At 43.9% G+C, this 21,381-nt stretch overlaps 1 protein-coding gene across 6 annotated transcripts in view; it reads left to right on the forward strand.

Moving 5' to 3' along the window:
• Nucleotides 1–21,381, forward strand: part of PLD5 (phospholipase D family member 5) — a 421,542-nt gene that overhangs the window by 391,948 nt on the left and 8,213 nt on the right. For all 6 annotated transcript variants that reach the window (XM_005539658.5, XM_074025901.1, XM_074025909.1 and 3 more), the window contains 3 exons: nt 1,500–1,636; nt 7,068–7,236; nt 14,439–14,553. In XM_005539658.5, coding sequence (XP_005539715.1) covers nt 1,500–1,636; nt 7,068–7,236; nt 14,439–14,553 — 421 coding nt within the window. The remainder of the gene's footprint in view (nt 1–1,499; nt 1,637–7,067; nt 7,237–14,438; nt 14,554–21,381) is intronic.

Below are 21,381 nucleotides of genomic sequence, written 5' to 3' on the forward strand. Positions count from 1 at the left end.
TGTAGTAGCACCTGAGAAAATTATAGCTATGTATGACCGAATTGTGTAAGGTTGGAGGTGGAGTGCTCCTCCAAAAAGAAGTGTGTGCATGGAAAGCAAGAATTATCTCCTAAGTAAAAAGTAAAACAGAGGATACTAGAGACTGGGAAAAGAGGGGATGGGGAAAGATTTGTTAATGGATATAAAAATAACAGCAAGATAGGAAGAATAAGTTCCATTGTTCTATAGCAGTGGTCCTCAACCTTTTTGGCACCACGGACTGGTTTCATGGAAGACAGATTTTCCATGGACCAGGGTCAGCAGGGATGCTTTTGGGATGATCGAAGGGCATTACATTTATTGTGCACTTTTTTTCTTTTTTCTTTTGAGACAGCATCTTGCTCTGTTGCCCAGGCTGGAGTGCAGTGGTGCGATCTCGGCTCACTGCAACCTCTGCCTCCCGGGTTCAAGCGATTCTCCTGCCTCAGCCTCCCAAGTAGCTGGGACTACAGGTGTCCACCACCATGCCTAGTTAATTTTTTGTATTTTTACTAGGGACGGGGTTTCACCATGTTGGCCAGGCTGGTCTTGAACTCCTGACCTCAAGCGATCCGGCCACCTTGGGCTCCCAAGGTGCTGGGATTACAGGCTTGAGCTACCACCCCTGGCTGTGCTCTTTATTTCTATTACTATTACATTGTAATATATAATGAAACAATTATACAACTCACTACATTGTTGAATTAGTGAGAAGCCTGAGTCATTTTTGTGCCACTAGATGTTCTCCTCTGGGGGTGATGGCAGGCAGTGACAGATCACCAGGCATTAGAATCTCATAAGGAGATCGCGCAACCTAGATCCCTCACATGTGCAGTTCACAGTAGGGCTCACGCTCCTATGAGAATCTAATGCCCCCACTGGTCTGACAGGAGGCGGAGCTCAGGCGGTGATGCCAGCAAGGGAGTGGCTGTAAATACAAAGCTTTGCTTGCCTGTCTTTCACCTGCTCTGCTGCCCAGCACTGGTCCCTGGCCTGGGGAATGGAGACCCTTGTTCTAGAGGACTGTAGTTAACTACAACTATACTTAACAATGATATATTCGTTTCAGATAGTTAGAAGATATTGAATGTTTCCAATACAAATAAATGATAAAGTTTGAGATGACAGATATGCTGATTACCATCTCATCACTATACATTATATGAATCGTGTCACTATGTACCCCACAAATATATACAATTATGTATCAATTAAATTTTTAATACATAAAAATTGAAAATCAAAATGTGTCAGATAATGAAAGAATTCTCTCCAAAACAGACTTGAGACCCATCCCACCACACTTTGATCTTTATTCAACTTTGATAAGATTAAAAATAGTTTTGTCTAATTTGATGAAGCAGAAATTAGGTTGGCAAAAATATAGTTAGAAGCCAAGGTCCATGGGAACAAAGGAAATAAAGAAATCCCCGGCTGCCAAAAAGTAGTACGCTAAACGTTCGGCTTTTGTGTCTTCACAGAATTCTCCAAAACTCTTTTGCCCTAAAAACAGAAGTTTTGACATAGATGCCATCTACAGTGTGATAGACGACGCCAAGCAGTACGTGTACATCGCTGTCATGGACTACCTGCCTATCTCCAGCACGAGCACCAAAAGGTCAGTGAATGCCCAGCCTCTGGTGAGAACCCCGTCCCTAAGACCAGGCACTAAACTGGGCACCACAGGAGAAGCCAGCCTGGAAATGGAGATGCCATTGGGCTGCCTTAGGAAGAGTACACCATTCAGTGCTCTTTAGTGTGCACTGGCAATTTACTCATTATGGACCTCTTCCTAAAGTGAGTCCATTTTAAAGGCTTAGGGTCTCACCCTACAGAAGTACCTCAGTAGTTTACATTAAGGAAATGAGAGTAACTTTCTAAAGAAAATTAGGTTGCTCTCAACTTGAAAATTATTTGAAAGGATAAAAGATAAAATATTATATGAAAAAAAAATATCCTTTGAAAATTATTAACAAGGATATACCTGAAAAGGGTGTATTGAAACTGAGTAGTCTTGCCAGACTTTCCTTAAGGGAAGCATTGTTGTTTTATATTCACAGCAGTCTTCATTTAATGCCAAATTCTCATAATATCTTCTCAATGTAAAGGAGAAAGAGGCCGGGCGCAGTGGCTCATGCCTGTAATCACAGAACTTTGGGAGGCTGAGGCGGGTGGATCACGAGGTCAGGAGATCGAGACCATCCTAACACGGTGAAACCCTGTCTCTACTAGAAATACAAAAACAAAATTAGCCGGGCATGGTAGCAGGTGCCTGTAGTACCAGCTACTTGGGAGGCTGAGGCGGGAGAATGGCGTGAACCAGGGAGGTGGAGTTTGCAGTAAGTCGAGATTGCGCCACTCACTCCAGTCTGGGCAACAGACAGAGACTCCACCTCAAAAAAAAAAGAGAAACTTATATATGTTCTCAGTCAATCCATCCTTCTCTGTGAAAAGAGAACAGTTTAAAAATGCAATGCTTTTCAATAATTCATCATTGTTCAAGCATGCAAACATGGAATAAATTCAGGGATGGAATTTATGACAAACTCTTTGGAAAATCATTGCATGCATAAATGCATGGCCATGCTTAGGTATTTCCACTTTTGCTTTCTTGCTGGAATGCAGAGGTGCTTGAATAATTAGTTTGATCCAGGAAATGTTTTCAAAGTGCATATTTTTCGGAGTGTGACCCAAGGCCTTTTTAATTTGGAATATTACAGTTTCAAAATAACCATTTACTGAGGCTAAATGATTAAGTATGCCCTATATTGCTTGAATAATTTTTACATCACCAACCCTACATGATGCATAATATGTAGCTTCTTTGTGCAAATAACCATAGGATTACAGAAAGAGTCTTTCTCCAAGAAAATGATTGTTTCTTATAACAGTTAGTAGAAAAGCACTTTTAGCTGCAAGATGCATTTATTTAAACACTTTTATTTTAAAATATTGTGCATCTTTACAAAAATTAGCTGTGTGTGGTGGCACACGCCTGTAATCCCAGCTACTCAGGTGGCTGAGGCAGGAGAATCACTTGAACCCAGGAGGTAGAGGTTGCAGTGAACCAAGATCACATCACTGTACTCCAGCCTGGGCAACAGAGTGAGACTCCATCTCAATACACACACACACACACACACACACACACACAGAGCATCCTTTGGACATTCATGGATTTTCTTCCCGACACACTTCCACACCTTTTCTATCCCTCCTTTTTATTTTTCCTCCCTTTGTTGTTCACTTGGTTTTAGATTTAGTTTTAGATTTTACCTCCACTTTGGGAACATTTCAAAACATAATAGGGGTTTTACCTGATTTTCCTGTTATTGAGAAGGAGAATAAGGTCAAGTTCAGGGAGTTACATGTTAGGATGGCATGATGATTTCTCAGGATTGACAAAACCTTTGTTCCCTGAAGTTCTATGAACAAAATTGAGATTCTTTATGGTGAAGGGGTAAATAATTAGCATGGAGGATCTAAAATATTTTAGAAATCCAGAAAAAACGAAAAGAATGTTAAAGAATCAGAGGCTCACTTGAAATTTTGCATTTTGGTTATGAATCTACCATTTCAGCTATTAAATGAAACTTCTTTTATTGTATTTTTAAAATTTTAAACCTGTAAATGCTTTTAACTTTCTAAATTGAAAGATCATCAAAGAGACGTAAGTAGTTGTCCAAGCATCAAGATTATAATTAAATTCTTCTCAATCAGATAAATTAATTATTTGTATAAATTCAGACTGGTGACTCGTCTTTATCTAGTCCCAGAAAAGCTTTTCAGGAGTGAATTCAACTTTAATAAATAGGTAAATACTATCAAATTTCAGTATGTTAATGGAATTAATCTTTCAGACTTAACTTTTAGTCTATATATTGCCAACCATCCAAATGAAAGAGAAAAAAATCATACACTCTCAAATCAGAAATGATTAACAGCATGTATAAAAAACACACACTATTATTTAGCCATAGTGTTAGAAATAACTTCTACTTTTCAAGATAGTAGGAAGGGAATGGAGCAATGTTCTGTGACTAAATAAATCCTACAGTAAAAATTCAGAAGCCAGCCAGGCACAGTGGCTCACGCCTGTAATCCCACCACTCTCGGAGGCCAAGGTGGGCAGATCACCTGAGGTCAGGAGTTATAGACTGTCCCAACCAACATGGTGAAACCCCATCTCTACTAAAAGTACAAAAATTAGCTGGGCATGGTGGCAGGCACCTGTAATCCCAGCTACTTGAGAGGCTGAGGCAGGAGAATCACTTACCTGGGAAGCCAAGGTTGCAGTGAGCCGAGATCACGCCATTGCACTCCAGCCTGGGCAACAAGAGTGAAACTCCATTTAAAAAAAAAAAATTCAGAAGCCCTATTTCACTTCTTCCTGATTTAGCAATCAAGCTCTCTTTCTTAAGCAAGTCACTTAATTATTTAGGTCTCAGTTTGGAGTTGTTCATTATTTATTTCTTCAGTCACATAAAATACATCTTTCACAAGGAAATCAGTAAGTGTGTAAAGGAATAATAAAAATGTAGCCTGATTAGTCTTTCAAGTATTAATGCTTTTTATGTATTCATTCAACAATTTTTTTTTTTTTTTTTTTTTTTTGTGAGACAGAGTTTTACTCTTGTCACCCAGGCTGAGTGCAATGGCAAGATCTCGGCTCACTGCAACCTCTGCCTCCCAGCCTCCCAGGTTCAGGTGATTCTCCTGCCTCAGCTTCCCGAGTAGTAGCTGGGACTACAGGCACATGCCACCACACTGGGCTAATTTTAGTATTTTTAGTAGAGATGGGGTTTCACCATGTTGGCCAGGCTGGTCTCGATCTCCTGACCTCAGGTGATCCACCAGCCTTGGCTTCCCAAATGCTAGGATTACAGGCGTGAGCCACCACGCCCAGCCTCATTCAACAAATATTTATTGAGCACTGTGACTAGTGATTAAAGCATGAGGAGCATATGATCTCAACCTCCATCTAACAGGGCAGGAAAGAGACTGTTAGAACAGAGGTGTGACTGGTACAGTGAACGTCTCTAGAGAATATTACAGACGCTAGGTAAAAGACCCCCCGCCGTGCAGCTTCAGGGTTAGAAGCAGCCCATTGGAGGAGATGCTCACTGACTTACAATTCAAAATATTCAGTTTCTCCACAAAAATTTCTTGAAAAAAACTTTTTAAAACTCAGGAATTTGTCAGAAAGGGTGAAAAATTTTCCCAGTGGAAGGGACAGCATGAGCCAAGTTTCAGATGGAGGAAAAAAGAGCTCAAGGTAAAGTGGTGAGAGATCTAATTGAAGAGGGGGCAAGGGCCAGAAACCAGAGATCCCAACCACCGGGGGAGTCTTATGACTTTGTGGCGGTTCCACTTGATGGATTTTTGTGGAGGGGTGGGTTTTGTTTTGGTTTGGTTTTGTTTGAGGTGGAGTCTTCCTCTGTCACCCAGGCTGGAGTGCAGTGGCACGATCTCGGCTCACTGCAACATCCACCTCCTGGGTTCAAGTGATTCTCCTGCCTCAGCTTCCCGAGTAGCTGGAACTACAGGCGCATACCACCATGTCCGGCTAATTTTTGTATTTTTATTAGAGATGGGGTTTCACCATGTTGGCCATGCTGGTCTCAAACTCCCGACCTCAAGTGATCCATGCACCTTGGCCTCCCAAAGTGCTGGGATGACAGGTGTGAGCCACCACGCCGGCCCCACTGTTTTAATTCAAGAAGTAGCCTCACCAGGTCTGCCTTAGATGATCACTGTGGTGGTCATCGAGGAAGTGCCTGACTGGAGGCAGAGAAACCAAGTTCCAGCACAAGGCTGAGACGGTCTTTCCTCAGCTTCATGGGTATAAAACCAGACAAAGAGAACTGTAGTGTGGATCCAGGATCTAGATTTTTGCCGAGAGCAAGAGGAAGGTAGAGAGGCAAGTATTATTCAAGTGATCAGAACTGAGATGAGGCTGGGCAGGCAAGGGAGACAGGAGAGGCTGATGGACCGGGCTGATTGAAGGCGTCATGAATCTGCAGCCTGCATGTGACGAAAGAGTGGTTAAGAGAGTGGGGAATCAGGACAGGAGGCCTTTAGAGGTGCAATGATCATGATACTGGCAGGCTACAGTTTCAAATAATATATCATTAGTTCAAATACTGAATTGGCCCAGAATATAGGGTAAGAGTTTGATGAGTAAACAAAAGGTCTACAAATGTCAGGGCCGAGGGGAGGGAGAATGATTTAAGGCTTGGTCCTTAAGACAGGAAAGCTTTTTGTTTTAACATAAGAATTAAATGACAGTTCTGGAAGTGACGGCGTGTGTTGGGGGCCGGCAGAGGCAGAGCAGGAGGCTGCCCAGCATCATAAACCAAGCGGCCAGGTCATGGTAGGAGATGCACGCAGGATTCCAGGAGAAGCTGCGGCCTCAGGGAGGAATCAGGATTCAGTTAAGGCAAAGGCTTAAGGACTCAGAGAAAGGCCGAGCCTGTTGGGGGAACTTTGCCTGTTGGAAGATTCCAAAAGCCCTGCAGAAAATGTGGAAGGGAGGGGAGTAGTGGGAGTCTTGGTCAGGAGAGACCACGGCAAGGACAGTCGGGAATGGAAAGTGTGGGGAAGCTCAGATGACCAGAGCAGAAGTTCATTTCGGGGACAGTCACCAAAGAGAAGTTTTAGTGGCATTTGGGGACTGAGGGGGTGCTCAGGGTTCCTAACTGGAATTCTATTGGATAATCAGTTCTTAGTGGACTGAGGCCCAGGTAGCATCAGAGATGTAGTAAAGGTGGCCTGTGGTGGCAGTCAGCCTGTCCTCACCCCAGCCCACACAGCCCAAGGACCTGGTGGCAGGAAACCTCCTTTTAGGCAGGGGCAGGTCCCAGCAAATCATCATTTCCTGGTGCCTAAGCTAAGAGGCTTGTTTTTCAACCTCTCCGATGAGGTTGTTTATATATTACAGGATAAAGTAATGATCAGAGTAATATCAATGTTCTGTGCTGTCTAGTAAACTTCTTTCCCCAAACTAACTTAATTTCTTTATTTTTACTATTTGGATATGATTTCTGCAGGACTTACTGGCCAGACTTGGATGCAAAAATAAGAGAAGCATTAGTTTTACGAAGCGTTAGAGTTCGACTCCTTATAAGCTTCTGGAAGGAAACTGATCCCCTTACGTTTAACTTTATTTCATCTCTTAAAGCGATTTGCACCGAAATAGCCAACTGCAGTTTGAAAGTCGTAAGTATTGTGTTGACTGTGTTACTAAATAAAAAGTGAGTGCCCTCTGCATGTGTGTGAAAGCTGCAAGCATACACCTACGTGTAAACTTACAGTGAGAACCAGGATGACAATCTTCAAAAAGCACGTTAATTTTTTCAAAACAATCACATACAAAAAAAGGAGAGTAGAGCTCATGTTTCCTGATACCTTCTCTGTCCAGCCCTCTTCTCCCTTTCTGTTGCATCCTTTCCATTTTCTTTTTTCTTTTCTTTTTTTTTTTTCTTGAGACAGTGTTTTGCTCTTCACCCAGGCTGGAGTGCAGTAGCACAATCCCGGCTCACTGCAGCCTTGATCCCTGGGCTTAGCTAATTTTGCATTTTTGGTAGAGATGGGGCTTCACCATGTTGCCCAGGCTGGTGTTGAACTCCTGGGCTCAAGCAATCTGCCCACCTTGGCCTTCCAAAGTGCTGGGACTACCGACATGAGCCACCGCGCCTGGCCCTCTCTATTTTGCTTGAACTACCCCATTCACCTACTGTTCTTACTTGTAAGACTGTGACCAACAGAGCACTGGTGCGTGCACCAGCACAGACTCCCCCAGCCCAAAGCCTCCTAGTCTGGGTCCCCATGCTTGCCGCGGGTCCCTCGGGCCACATACTAATCCACCTCTGGAGACCTTGAGGGAGGTAAGATTGGGAATTGGGAATAGATCTGAAATGTGTTAATTCTCTAGCACGTCTTTGACTCTACTCCAATCCTCATCGCCCTCTTCCTCCGCTCCAGACTTGGTGCGAGCTATTCCCTCTGCCTACAACACTCTTCTTCTCCATGTTTACCCACTTCATAACCACTAATCCTATAGGTCTCAGCTTTCCTCAACCCCCATGCAGTCATTCAACAAACACGCACTGAGAATCTGGCCTGTGGCAGGCTCTCTTCTAGGTAACCAAGCTGCATCCCTTGATTTAGGGACCCAGGGTATCAAGGGCTCTGCAGTTAACTTTGACACATGGCTTCCATGATCGCCCTGACCCTGAATATCCCAAGGCCAGACAGGAGAAGAGCAGAACTGGAGGGCTGTGTGAGAGGCACTTTTGGATTAGGCCTGGAGGTAGGGAACGTCCCTTTAGCCTTCATTCCACTGCCTGGATAGCTTTCACATGGCCATGCCTAATAGCCAGGGAGGCTTATGACCCTGTTCAGAAAGCCAACTGTGTTTCCAGGGTGACAAAGGAACAGGTTTGTGAATCATCATGATCTGAAGTTCCTGGTACACAGGATCCGTTTCACTCCTCTTCCCTCTTAGAGAACCCTCATTCCCACCTCCCACAGGGGAGAAAACGCAAAGTTTCACGCAGTCACTGCACAGTCTTCCGGTGATGTGCATTTCTGGACATCGAGGCTGAAAGCGGTACATCATAGTTTGTCAATGTAAAAACTAAAACAGAACAGTAAGAATTCCCCACCACTCACCAAAAAATACCCAAAATCAGGTTAAGGCTATCTCCCTTCCTGAGTACAGAAACAGGATAAGCACAAGGAAAACCGCCATTAGAAAGGGAAGGTTCGGAGGCCCATGGCGGTCCCTGGGCCACAGCAATTATAAAGCTCTTCTGGGAAGGTATTGTGAAGTCCTCATACGCCTGCTGGTTCAGACCCAGGACCCAAGGTTGTTTTTTTGTGGTTTTTTTTTGTGTTTTTTTTTGAGACGGAGTCTCGCTCTGTCGCCCAGGCTGGAGTGCAGTGGCCGGATCTCAGCTCACTGCAAGCTCCGCCTCCCGGGTTCACGCCATTCTCCTGCCTCAACCTCCCGAGTAGCTGGGACTACAGGCACCGCCACCTCGCCCGGCTAGTTTTTTTGCATTTTTTAGTAGAGACGGGGTTTCACCGTGTTAGCCAGGATGGTCTCCATCTCCTGACCTCGTGATCCGCCCGTCTCGGCCTCCCAAAGTGCTGGGATTACAGGCGTGAGCCACCGCGCCCAGCCCCAAGGTTGTTTTAAGGCATGAACAGTTAAAGGAGTTTGTGGTCCTAGCATGAGCTGGTTGGTTTCTTGGGCAGTGCAAGTTTCTCAGAAATGTAGCAGGTTCTGATGTACTTGCTTCTAGTTATTTCCATGTATCCATAGCCATGTCCAAAGTTTCTTGTTGTACATAATTCCCTAACTTGATGAATTATGCTTTCTACTTCATAGACTTCTCTCTCTCTCTAATGATAGGGTTCATTCAAGACCATCAGACACAGGTGGGAAGATTACCCCTATTAAAATTACACCAATTATTTCATCTTTTCTACAGGGCTCAGTCTTCACTGGCCACTTAAAGGATTTTTCATACTTATTTTCTATTGAGTTCCAGGTACAATCAGCTTTCTAACCCTGTGAAATACCAAATTTCTGATCTATCTGCTCTCTATCATTTCCACTTGTAAACTAGCCATTCCTTCCCTGAGCCTATTTATCTCCTCTCATAAGCTTTTTAAAAGCACAACTAACAAGCCAGGCACAGTGGCTCACGCCTATAATCCCAGCCCTTTGGGAGGCCAAGGCAGGTGGATCACTTGAGGTCAGGAGTTCAAGACCAGCCTGGACAACATGGTGAAACCCCATCTCTAGTAAAAATACAAAAATTAGCTGGGCGTGGTGGTGCACGCCTGAAATCCCAGCTACTTGGGAGGCTGAGGCACAAGCATTACCTGGAACCCGGGAGGCAGAGGTTGCAGTGAGCCGAGATTGCGCCACTGCATTCCAGACAGAGCAAGACCCTGTCTCAAAAAAAAAAAAAAAAAAACACAAATAACCACACACAGTACAAACAATTCATTTCCCCAGTCCCTACAGCCAAAGCCCTATTAGCCAAAGGTTCGGTGGTACTTGGTATGCCTTCCAAATAAATGCCGGTTATGGTTTTACCAAATAGTTTGTCACTATATAACATGAGATTTCATCTTTCCATCCTACAATACCAATTTACTTGCTGCCCGCTGCCCAATGAGTAAACCAGTGCTACATCATTTATTAAGTTTTTGTGTTGCTGTTATAGCAACACGCACTTCACATTGCCTGAACTTAGTAAGTACTTAATACTTTTTAAATAAGTGAAGAAATGTGTTATATTCATGAATATTCATGAGTATATACAGTTATCCAGGCACTGAGTTAAATGCCTTATATAGATTATGTAATATCCACAACCAGACAGGCAGACATGTGGCTTATGCCTGTAATCTCAGTGCTTTGGGAGTCCAAGGCAGGAGGTTCACTTGAGGCCACAAGTTCAAGACCTGCCTGGGCAATGTAGGGAGACCCCATCTCTACAAAAACACTTAAGAGAAATAATATTTACAATACCCTGTGAAACAGGTACTTTCCCTATTTTATAGACATGGGAACTGAAGCTTACATTAGATAACCTCTCTCCAGGACACTCATGAGTAATGGGGCAAGACTCAAACCTAAGTCTTTTGAACTCCAGAACCTGAACTCTTAAACATGTCTCCAAGGCCCCAGCATGTAGAAGAGATCATTGCAGTCACAAAGCCCTTTTTAATCTTTCTTATCTATATTCAGAAACGTCATATACACCAAGGTGCAGTGGCTCACACTTGTAATCCCAACACTTTGGGAGGCCAAGACAAGTGGATCCCTTGAGGCCAAGAGTTCAAGACCAGCCTGGACAACATGGCAACACCCTATTTCTACATAAAAGGAAAAAATATGAAAAAAAAAACTAGCCAGGTGTGGTGGTGCACATCTGTAGTCCTAGGGACTCAGGACTCAGCAGGTAGAGGCCAGGGGATCACTTTAGCTTAGGAGTTCAAGGCTGCAGTGACCTATGATTGCCACTGCACTTCAGCCTGGGGACAGAGCAAGACTCTGTCTCAAAGCAAAAACAAAACATCATCTACTGCATCTGCCCAAAGATACAAGAAGCTACACATCCAAATTATATCCCTGAGGATCAAAAAAAGGTCAGATGTTTGTAACTCATTCATGCCAGTAAGATATTTTAAATTTTATTTTTCATGAAATTATTAATAACTTAAATTCATAAAAATGTAGAATTTACTGTAAATTTCCAAAAATAATGCTTCTCTCCTGTGTTTTCATCTTAATTTCCCTAATAGTCTGGTAACTTTGATGGATAATGGAAATTCTGATCTCTATTTAACTGGTTTTTGTAAACTGAGGAAATCATGCACACATCTGTGTAGTCACAAATCAGTATAAGTATTAGAAATAAAAACTTGACTGTGATTACTACCACATATCTGTTTTCCAGGCCAGATTTTCAAATAAATGAAATAACCAGGAGTTGGATCAGGGCGCCAACCTGGGTTTGGAATCAGGTACCCAGGATCAGAGGAGAAGCAGGTGCAGTCCCAGGGAGTCAGAGACACAGGAGAATGGAGTCTAATTGTATTCAATACCTTTTCACAGACAAGAGAACTCTTGGGATTGATTCAGCTCAGAAACAGCTTTTTCCAGATAATTACAGTGGCATATGGAGCTCCAGGAAAAAGGAAGTGAGAAAAAGAACAGGTGTCTTGTTCACCAATGACTCACATGACGCTTGGTGGAGTTTTCAAAACATACATGTTGAATGAGTGCATGCATGACATATGAAGTCAAAGAAGGGAGCTAATAAAGGCAGAGCGATAAGAAAGATTCTGCAAGCCAGTGAGGGGACAGGGCAGAACCCAGGACAGTGCCTGAGTCCAAGGTGTGGTTAGCCATTTTCTGCAGGCGTGTGCTGGGGAAGGGTGACCACGGGTGAAGAGGCTGCCCAGTGAAGTCGTGCACTCTGGAGGTCAGTACAGCCGCACTCAGAGGAGCCCCTGTTATTCGCGAGGTCTAGCAGGAGCAGAGAGGACAGTCTGGAGCTTTCGGTATACCATATGGTGTATTTGCTCCAATCTCCTTTTCCAAATTCTCCTCTGGCCAAGTCACGGGTCCATGCCCACCCGCTGTTTCTTGACCCCCCCGCCCCACAGCACACCTGCCACTAGGGCACCTGCAGTTGAAAATTCCAGGGCGTGAAGTGTCAGCTGCTCTAAGAATTACCAAAAATTACAAGGAAAGTAGAATCCATCATTGCAACTTTTATAGTACTTAATCAGCTTCCTCTTTTTGATATTTTTGAACACAGATGGTCACTTTTCTTGAATAAACCAAACATTAATAGTTCACACATAGCCATTGTATAAAACAGAGGACATACACTTCTAAGCATCAATACAAGCCTAGATGGGCAAGAAGCTTATGGCCCTAATGTCTAGAACACAGATGGGTGATAAACTCTTCCAAGAAAAGTGGGGATTGGAATATTGCATAGAGCGTGTCTTCAGGAGCCTGGTAGTGCTGATAAAGCACATGGCCTGGGAACTAGGTAGGGAATCTCTGTCCTTAAAGGAGTGGGCACCCCCACCTCCAACCACCTCCAGCCCTGATGTGGATTTGTCTCCATGAGGGGCTCATGGAAAGAGAAAAGACTGCGAAGCACAAAATTGTCCTAGTCAGCTGATTTTCTTAGAGTTTGTTTTTTTTTTTAACAAACTAATAAATCCATTTTGAAATGTCTTTGCTGTCACCCACAGTGTATTAGGTGTCGAATAATACCAGTAAATAAAACCTGATTTCTGCTGTCGTTTTAGTCTTCCAGAGAAAGCTGTTTCCCCTCTTAAGGGCCATCTTTGACTTTCTAGAGCAAATGGGTTTCTACTGAAGCCTCAAGCTGTGACTCTATCCTTGACTTAACTCAAGATGTATATTTTATTCTTTTTGAAATCCATCTTGATTCTACAATAATATCTTTCCCAAAAGGAAACAGTCACACGTGTGGCCATGTGTGGTGATAGAATGTCCAAGCGAGGTAACTTCTGGCTGTTACTGGTGGTGATGCTCTCAATATTTGTGTGACCTCATAAACATAAAACTGTGACTTAAGAACATTCATAGCTTATTAGGTCACTTTGAAGAGTCCAGAAACCAATGCAGATTTTGCAGAAGACAGGAACTGAGGACACTGGGTGACCCAGGTATCGCTGTCTATAACCGTGGGGATGTGGCCCTGAGAGCCACACAGATCACATGCTTACCTGCGTTGTGGAATAGACAGTTTTTAGGTACATTTTGATCTCTGCACCGTGGGCCTCGAGGGTTTTACAAAAACTCAAAATAGAACTTCTGTGGCTAGAAGGGATCTTAGCGATCATCGAGCTTGTCACCGTTCTACCACGCTAGGGGAGGGGAGTCCAACTCTCATTATTTCCTCAAGCCAAATGTGAACACTTACGGTTTTAAAACTGCAAATGACATCTCCTTTTCTAGGTATCATGCCATTTTCCTCCCTGCCTCTTCTTTCCTTTAAATACACATGATTCTATAGCTGTGGACATTCCAAAAGGTTCCAGGCAGTTCTGAAAATACTCACCATTTTCCCATATAGGGGATAACTGATATTTTCACCTTTGACTATGTCTTCCAGTGAGCTGAGTCATGGAGTTCCATGAGTTTAGCCACAGTTTAAGCCTTGTCTGAGAATTTAGCAAATTCCGCAGACCCCTAAGGCATAGCCTGGCCATTCCTGCAGTCATACCCCTTCTTTTAGCTGCCCCATTCCTGGCCATGGGTGAACTGGAAGGTTGCCTTCTGAGTCAATAAAAGTTGAAATTCAGAATTCACGGTTTGAAATTGTGATTTTTTTTTTCAGTTGCCTATCGAAAGAGCTCCTAGACTTAGGTGTTCAGATGGAAAAGTATTTGTTCCTATGGTAAAGTCTCTTTTGACCTTTGCAAATCCCTAGTTTAATCAGCTAGTCATTGACGTAATGTATGCAACATGTAAGAATACTCATTCAGTTCATTGCCATGCTTGACAGAAAGCACCCTGAGGCATGCTTCAAATGCCAGCGCACCCTGATGAATAAGACAATGCGAATTAAACAACCTTCTGGCCCTTATCCTGCTGAAAAAAGAAAAGGAATTTTGTGTTCATTTTGTAGCTTAAAAGTGTTAATTATATACCTTGTTGAGCATGCTAATTTTCTCTTGTTGCCTATTTAGATTTGAGAACAAAAATAGCTTCATCTATGTGAGGTAATAAGATTATGGCTTTAATAACCCATCATGAGGTCTATTGTTGATATTTGGATAATACATTCTTTTGTGCTCTTGGACAAGACCAGAAATGTTCCTCTTATTTACCTGTTTTTGTCTTACAGAAATTTTTTGATCTGGAAAGAGAGAATGCTTGTGCTACAAAAGAACAAAAGAATCACACCTTTCCTAGGTTAAATCGCAACAAGTACATGGTGACAGATGGAGCAGCTTATATTGGTAGGTGTCAGGGCTGTGAGGCTCCTTGGGTGGGGGTCACCCAGGCAGTGGTAGTCCAGCTGTGCTCCACGGTATGCCCTGGGGAGGAAGCAAGACCTTGGGAACCACTGCTGGTGAATGGGGGGAAATGGAGATCAGGAAGCAGGATGGTGAAGACAGGGAGGCTCATCACATGAAAATACCTGTTTCATGGCCTGAGTTATATACTGGAAGACATAGAGGACACCTTTCCATAAATGTTTTACAGAAATTTTCTGGTCCCTTTGCCTCATCGTATAGGCAGGGATGAGAATGGCTCATCAAAGGTGTGTCCTGGCACTGGAACGAGCAGTGTCATCCCCCTGCGCACAGCACCACAAGCCAGCCTGACGTGACTGATAGGGAGGCAGACAGCGCTGAAACTCTCAGTGCCCAGCCAATTATCCCATCCCTGCCATCTTCCAAATGTCCCACTTTGTACAATTTAACTTGAACTCTTCAAACCTCAGTTTTCTCATCTGTAAGATGGGGCTAATAACAGTAACTACTTCATTGGATGAAGTGTAGAAGAGATAAAATGTGCAAAGTACCTGGCACATAGATAATACCCAATTAATACCAGCTATTATTATTAAGGTAAGAGACCCAGGTGCTGAAATCATTCTATAATGGTGTAATTATTAATATATCAAATTATTCTAATTTTCCATGATATATATGAGTCCATGGTAACCTTTTAACTAGTACCATCACAGGCAGTTAAAATGATCTATAAGAAGGTACATAAATCCAAAAACAGCAGTGCAGTAATTACGTTGTACAGATGAAACGGCAGTCTCGAAGCAGAAAAAAACATGTTCATGGAATATAGAAATACAAAATCTGTATCAATTTTTTTCAAATTCAGTGAGTAAAAAGTAGACCCTTTTAACTTTGTAAAGCACTTGATTCATTTCTCTTGGCAACATCATCAATAGGGAGGGCAGCTTTTATCATCTGCAGTTTACAAATGAGGAAACTTGGACCCTAAGACTCAGAAATACAGACATTAGAGGGATGGAGCCGGGTCTGGCATCCAGGGCCCCCAGTCCTCTCACCCCCTGCCACCGGCCCCGGCAGACACTGCCACTGGCCATGTGGGGAGTCACTAACTCCCAGGCTCAGTGTGAACATATTTTTCTTTTTCCATTTTCAATATCACATTAGAAGAGAGTATTGGAATATTTTAAAGATGTGTATCTGGCTGGGCGCAGTGGCTTACGCGGTAATCCCAGCCACTTTGGAGGGCGAGGCAGGTGGATCATCTGAGGTCAGGAGTTCAAGACCAGCTTGGCCAACATGGTGAAAACCTGTCCTTACTAAAAAATACCAAAAAAACTAGCTGGACATGGTGATGGGTGTCTGTAATCCCAGCTACTTGGGAGGCTGAGGCAGGGAGAATTGCTTGAATCTGGAAGGCGGAGGTTGCAGTGAGCTGAGATGCCACTGCACTCCAGCCTGGGTGACAGGGTGGGACTCCTTCTCAAAAAAAAAAAAAAAAAAAAAAAACTAAATAGGCCGGGTACCATGGCTCACTGTTGTAATCCCAGCACTTTGGGAGGTCAAGGCAGGTGGATCACCTGAGGCCAGGAGTTCAAGACCAGCCTGGGCAACATGGTGAAACCCCGTCTCTACTAAAAATACAAAAATTAGCTGGGTGCGGTGACACATGCCTGTAATCCCAGCTACTAGGGAGGCTGAGGCAGGAGAATCGCTTGAGCCCGGGAGGCAGAGGTTGCAGTGAGCCAAGACTGCACCACTGCACTCCAGCTTGGGCGGCAGGGCAAGACTCCATCTCAAGAGAGAAAGAGAGAGAGAGATTGATCCTTCTGGCCTTCCGGTGGTGCTGGAATATGAGACTATTGGCTAGGTGTGGTGGCTCACGCCTGTAATCCCAGCACTTTGGGAGACCGAGGTGGGCAGATCACAAGGTCAGGAGATCAAGACCATCCTGGCTAACACGGTGAAACCCCGTCTCTACTAAAAATACAAAAAGTCAGCCGGGCGTGGTGGCGGGCACCTGTAGTCCCAGCTACTTGGGAGGCTGAGGCAGGAGAATGGCGTGAACCCGGGAGGCGGAGCTCACAGTGAGCCGAGATCACACCACTGCACTCCAGCCTGGGCAACAGAGCAAGACTCCTCTGTCTCAAAAAAAAAAAAAAAAGAAAAAAGAAAATATTATTTCATTCCTGTTGTCACTCTCAGTGACCCAAAATGTGATTATTTTGATTTTTCTCACGTGCACCAACTTATGGAGAGTAATACGAAATCAGCTGCAAGTGATTAAAAACAACCTCAAACCCATTTAATAAAAAATGGGAACTTTTGGCTTAATCATCAGGGAACCCAGGGATGGTTCAGGTTTTAGGCACAACAGGACTGAGGGACTCAAATCTGGATATTTTACATGTGGAATTTACTTAAAGTGAGATGTTGTATGTCCATTCAGCAGTGACTTGTACCTGTATCTAAATGTTCTTTTGTGGGAAATTTTTTTTAAAAGGAGGGGAGGGCTTAAAAATTAAAATTAAAAAAATAAATACCTGAAACTAGGGATTTTTTAAAAATGTACTTTTGATGAATTAAGTGTTTTAGGTCGAGCACGGTGGCTCACACCTGTAATCCCAGCACTTTGAGAGACTGAGGCAGGTGGATCACCTAAGGTCAGGAGTTGGAGACCAGCCTGGCCAACATAGTGAAACCTTGTCTGTACTAAAAATACAAAATTAGCAGGGTATTGTGGCACACGCCTGTCCTCCCAGCTACTCAGGAGGCTGAGACAGGAGAATCACTTGAACCCGGGAGACAGAGGCTGCAGTGAGCCAAGATCCCACCACTGCACCCCAGCCTGGGCGAGACAGAGTGAGACTCCATCTCTAAATAAATAAATAGACCGGACACAGTGGCTCACACCTGTAATTCCAGCACTTTGGGAGGCTGAGGTGGGTGGATCACAAGGTCAGAAGATCGAGACCATCCTGGTAACACGGTGAAACCCCATCTCTACTAAAAATACAAAATATTAGCTAGGTGTGGTGGCATGCACCTATAGTCCCAGCTACTCAGGAGGCTGAGGCAGGAGGATCACTAGAACCTGGGAGGCAGAGGTTGCTGTGACCCAAGATTGTGCCACGGCACTCCAGCCTGGGCAACAGAATGAGACTCCTTTCTCAATAAAATATTAAAAAATAATAAATATTTTAGAGTGAGACAAACCTATATTTGAATTCCAGCACTGACACTTACATGCTGAAAAATGGTAGAAAGTCACATAATCTCTGTAAGCCTCTATTTTCTAATCTGTAAAGTGGGGATAATAGCACCCGCCCTTCAGTGGTGCTACGAGGCTTAAACAAGATAGTATATGAAGAGCTCCTAACGCTGTCTCTGATCTGCCCATATCTTTAGGAAATATTGATTCCTGGCTCTCCCCTTTCTTCTTCCCTCTATAATACATTTTTAAATGAGTGAATTTTACACATAATATTTTATCACAACGTTAATTCCCTAGACTGAAGCATAGTTCTAGTATAAAAATACTCAAAGAACCTTAGGAGAAAAAAATCCATCAATAATTTAAATAATTATCAGCATGTTCTGATCTCCTAAGTCGTCACTGAGATACTTGCTGAGAACGCGGAGTTGAGCAAACTCCACAGTGGACCTGGAACGGAATCACCACTCCATTAAGTTTTCACAAGACTCACAGAAGAATCCCCAAACAGTGTCATCTCTCTAATTTTGAAATCTCCAGGGCACATTTGAGTTAAGCTCTGCAAACTTGTCTAGGAGATGGTTTGAAGGATTGGAGGGCTGACAAGGATGTGGTGGGTGGAGGGAAGGCACCCGAAGGCCCATGAACCTTCCCAGCGAGCTCTCCTGCAACCTCATCGTCATGTCCCTCTGGGTGACACTACAGTTCTGGCAACTGGGGGCTCAGCATGCATTTTTGGAAGCTGCAGTGGCAGTCTCAAAAAAAGCTGGATAAAATTGCCTCCCAATTAAAAAAACACTGAAGCATATATGTGATTCTGAAGCCAAGCCAGACTGTCAGGAAGTGAAAGGTAGAAGAGCACAATCACAAGGGCGCAGGAATTCCTTTATCAGCCTGGGGAAGCTTCCCAGAGCCATGATTCCTGAGGCGAGCCTAATTAAAGCTTTTGAGTATCAGTAAAGATGCCGGATCTTGGCTCAATCCATTGAAGTCGAAGGAAAACAAAGCTGTATTTTATAGAATAAGCCTTCAAAATCTCGTAACCTCTCTCCCTCATTTTCCCCCCACCCCAGGCTGCCCCCAAAGCATATTTCTATGTATATTTCCTTCAGAGAGTATCGTCCGCACATGCACGGAGTAGAATTCTCAACATGGCTGTGATGCTCTTGACCTCGGGAGGTTGACGTTGTAGTCCAGGGTGAGGCACACAATTCCTGGCACAAAGGATGCCTTTAGGATCAGAGGCAACATGGAGTACAAGTAAAGTGTGGACCCTGGAGTCAGACCTGGCTTTGAACCTCAGCTCTGATGTTTTTCTATTCCTGCTTTGGACAAATTACTTAACCTTTCCGTGCCTTGATTTCCTCATCGATACGATGGAGTTCATATTACCACCTCAGGACAGCAGTGAAAATTGAAGAAATAATGTAATAAGATGATATATTCACTGCCCTTGTTACAGTGCCTGGCAACGGCTGTGGGGACGAGATTTTAGTCTCATATCCAAAAGTCCTTAAAGGACACACAAGACCACAGGAGCCTTTTGCTTACAGAATGAATAGAAGATACTGCCTGGCAAGGGACACTTGAGCAATGCTCAACCCACAGAAGCTACTAATCCCCAGTTTAGAGATCCAGTCTTGTATTTACCTGGCGCTGAGCATTTGCACAGAACTGCGGCCTCTGCGCATAGTCACATGTCTCAGAGGAACGGCCAGGAACACCACATTAGCCACGGGGGTCTCTGTGCAGAGACACCAGCACAGTATTATGTACCACTTGGGGGGACAGTTCACTAATTTATATCAAAAAATTCATCCAAAGCTATGTCTATCATGAAGCCACTGATAGTACCATTGTGCTGTTTATCCAGGGGGCAGATGATGGGTAGGGATGAGGGGAGAAGGATAAAGCAAAAGGGGGCAGGTCCTTCTCTCTGCCGATATTTGGTTTAGGGACTCGGTGTTCGTAGGCTCTGAGGAATAAACTTTAGGAGTAAAATGAGAGACAAGAAACCACCTTCTGATGTTCCTGGGGGTGCCAAATGGAAAAGGGACTTGGTATGTTTGAGGGCTCCAGAATACAGAGCAGAGACCAAAATACAAAAGCTACAAAGGAAGAGATACTGGCTGTCTCCATAGATGTGCTTTCTTCCAGCAGCTTCTCCCACAGATGACTGCAGGCCCTTGGGCCAGGGGTGCCCAGGGAGACGGATGATCTCAGCATCTTAGTGATTTCTGCAGCAGAACCTGAGTTGCTGCAGAGGGGATGGAAGGCCAATATCTCCACCTAAAACCTGTCAGTTCCCTTTATGGAATCAGCTCTTACCCAAAGAAGAGAACAAAACTGGGAGCTTAGATCAGACCTGGCCTGGTGGTAATTTTGAAGATAATTTTGTCCACCTTGACATGGCTAGATATCTTTTAATGGGAATAATTCCTGGTTTATCATACAGTCTGGCAGACCTGGGTGCACCATTGATTAGCCATGTGATTAGGCAAATTTATTCACCCCTTTGAGTGGAAGTAAGTCCCACTAACCATACAAATAATATATAGAAATACCAAGCAGCAGCTGGTTCCGGTGGTTGCACGTGTACTCACAGCTGCTTAAGAGGCTGAGGTGGGAGGATTGCTCGAGCTCAAGAGTTCAAGGCTACCATGAGCTATGATCAGGCCCCTGCACTCTAGCCTGGGCAACAGAGAGAGATCCTGCCTCTAAAAATAAATCAATCAGGCCCGGCACAGTGGCTCACACCTGTAATCCCAGCACTTTAGGAGGCCGAGATGGGTGGATCAGTTGAGGTCAGGAGTTCGAGACCAGCCTGGACAATATGGTAAAACCCCGTCTCTATAAAAATACAAAAAATTAGTGGGGGCATTGTGGTGGGCTCCTGTAACCCCAGTTACTCAGGGGGCTGAGGCAGAGAATTGCTTGAACCCGTGAGCCAGAGGTTGCAGTGAGCCAAGATTGTACCACCACACTCCAGCCTGGGCAACAGAGCAAGACTGTCTCAAGAAAAAAAAAAAAGAAAGAAAGAAAGAAAAGAAAAAGAAGAAAGCTACTCAACTACAGAGTAGGGTGTCCACAGAAAGCAAGTGGAGGGATGTGGTGTGTTTTTCTTATATAGGAGTCTTATCTGTGTAAAAGCTAAGCTAAGCTGTGTCTATGTGTGAGTAAGCTGACAGCATGACAAAATGTATTATTCTACCAATTTAAAGAAAACATTCTTATGTGTAATGACATTCTAGTGTGTAAGTACATAAAGCGTAACTATAGCTATCCTGAAAGCACATACTGTTATGGGTATTGGGACATCTGGACTTTCCACCGCTGTAGGACTGTATCCTTTGGGGTATCTTTAGGTTGTTTTCTCAGCTGTAAACATTGATGACCATGGTTGTGACTGGCAAGGAACATGCCTTGTTAGTCTCAAGATGGAGCTGAACTGAAAATGGCATTACTCTAGCTCTCAGGCGCCACTGCTTCCCCTACACCTCGAAGATGGACTACACGGGAGTGGCTTACACATTAGTCTCTTCTAGGGCAGATCCCAGGCTTACTCCTTTGTATGAGCTGAATCGTGTCCCTCCAAA

The sequence above is a fragment of the Macaca fascicularis genome, chromosome 1 (assembly GCF_037993035.2).
Source record: "Macaca fascicularis isolate 582-1 chromosome 1, T2T-MFA8v1.1".
In the NCBI taxonomy this organism is placed as follows: domain Eukaryota; kingdom Metazoa; phylum Chordata; class Mammalia; order Primates; family Cercopithecidae; genus Macaca; species Macaca fascicularis.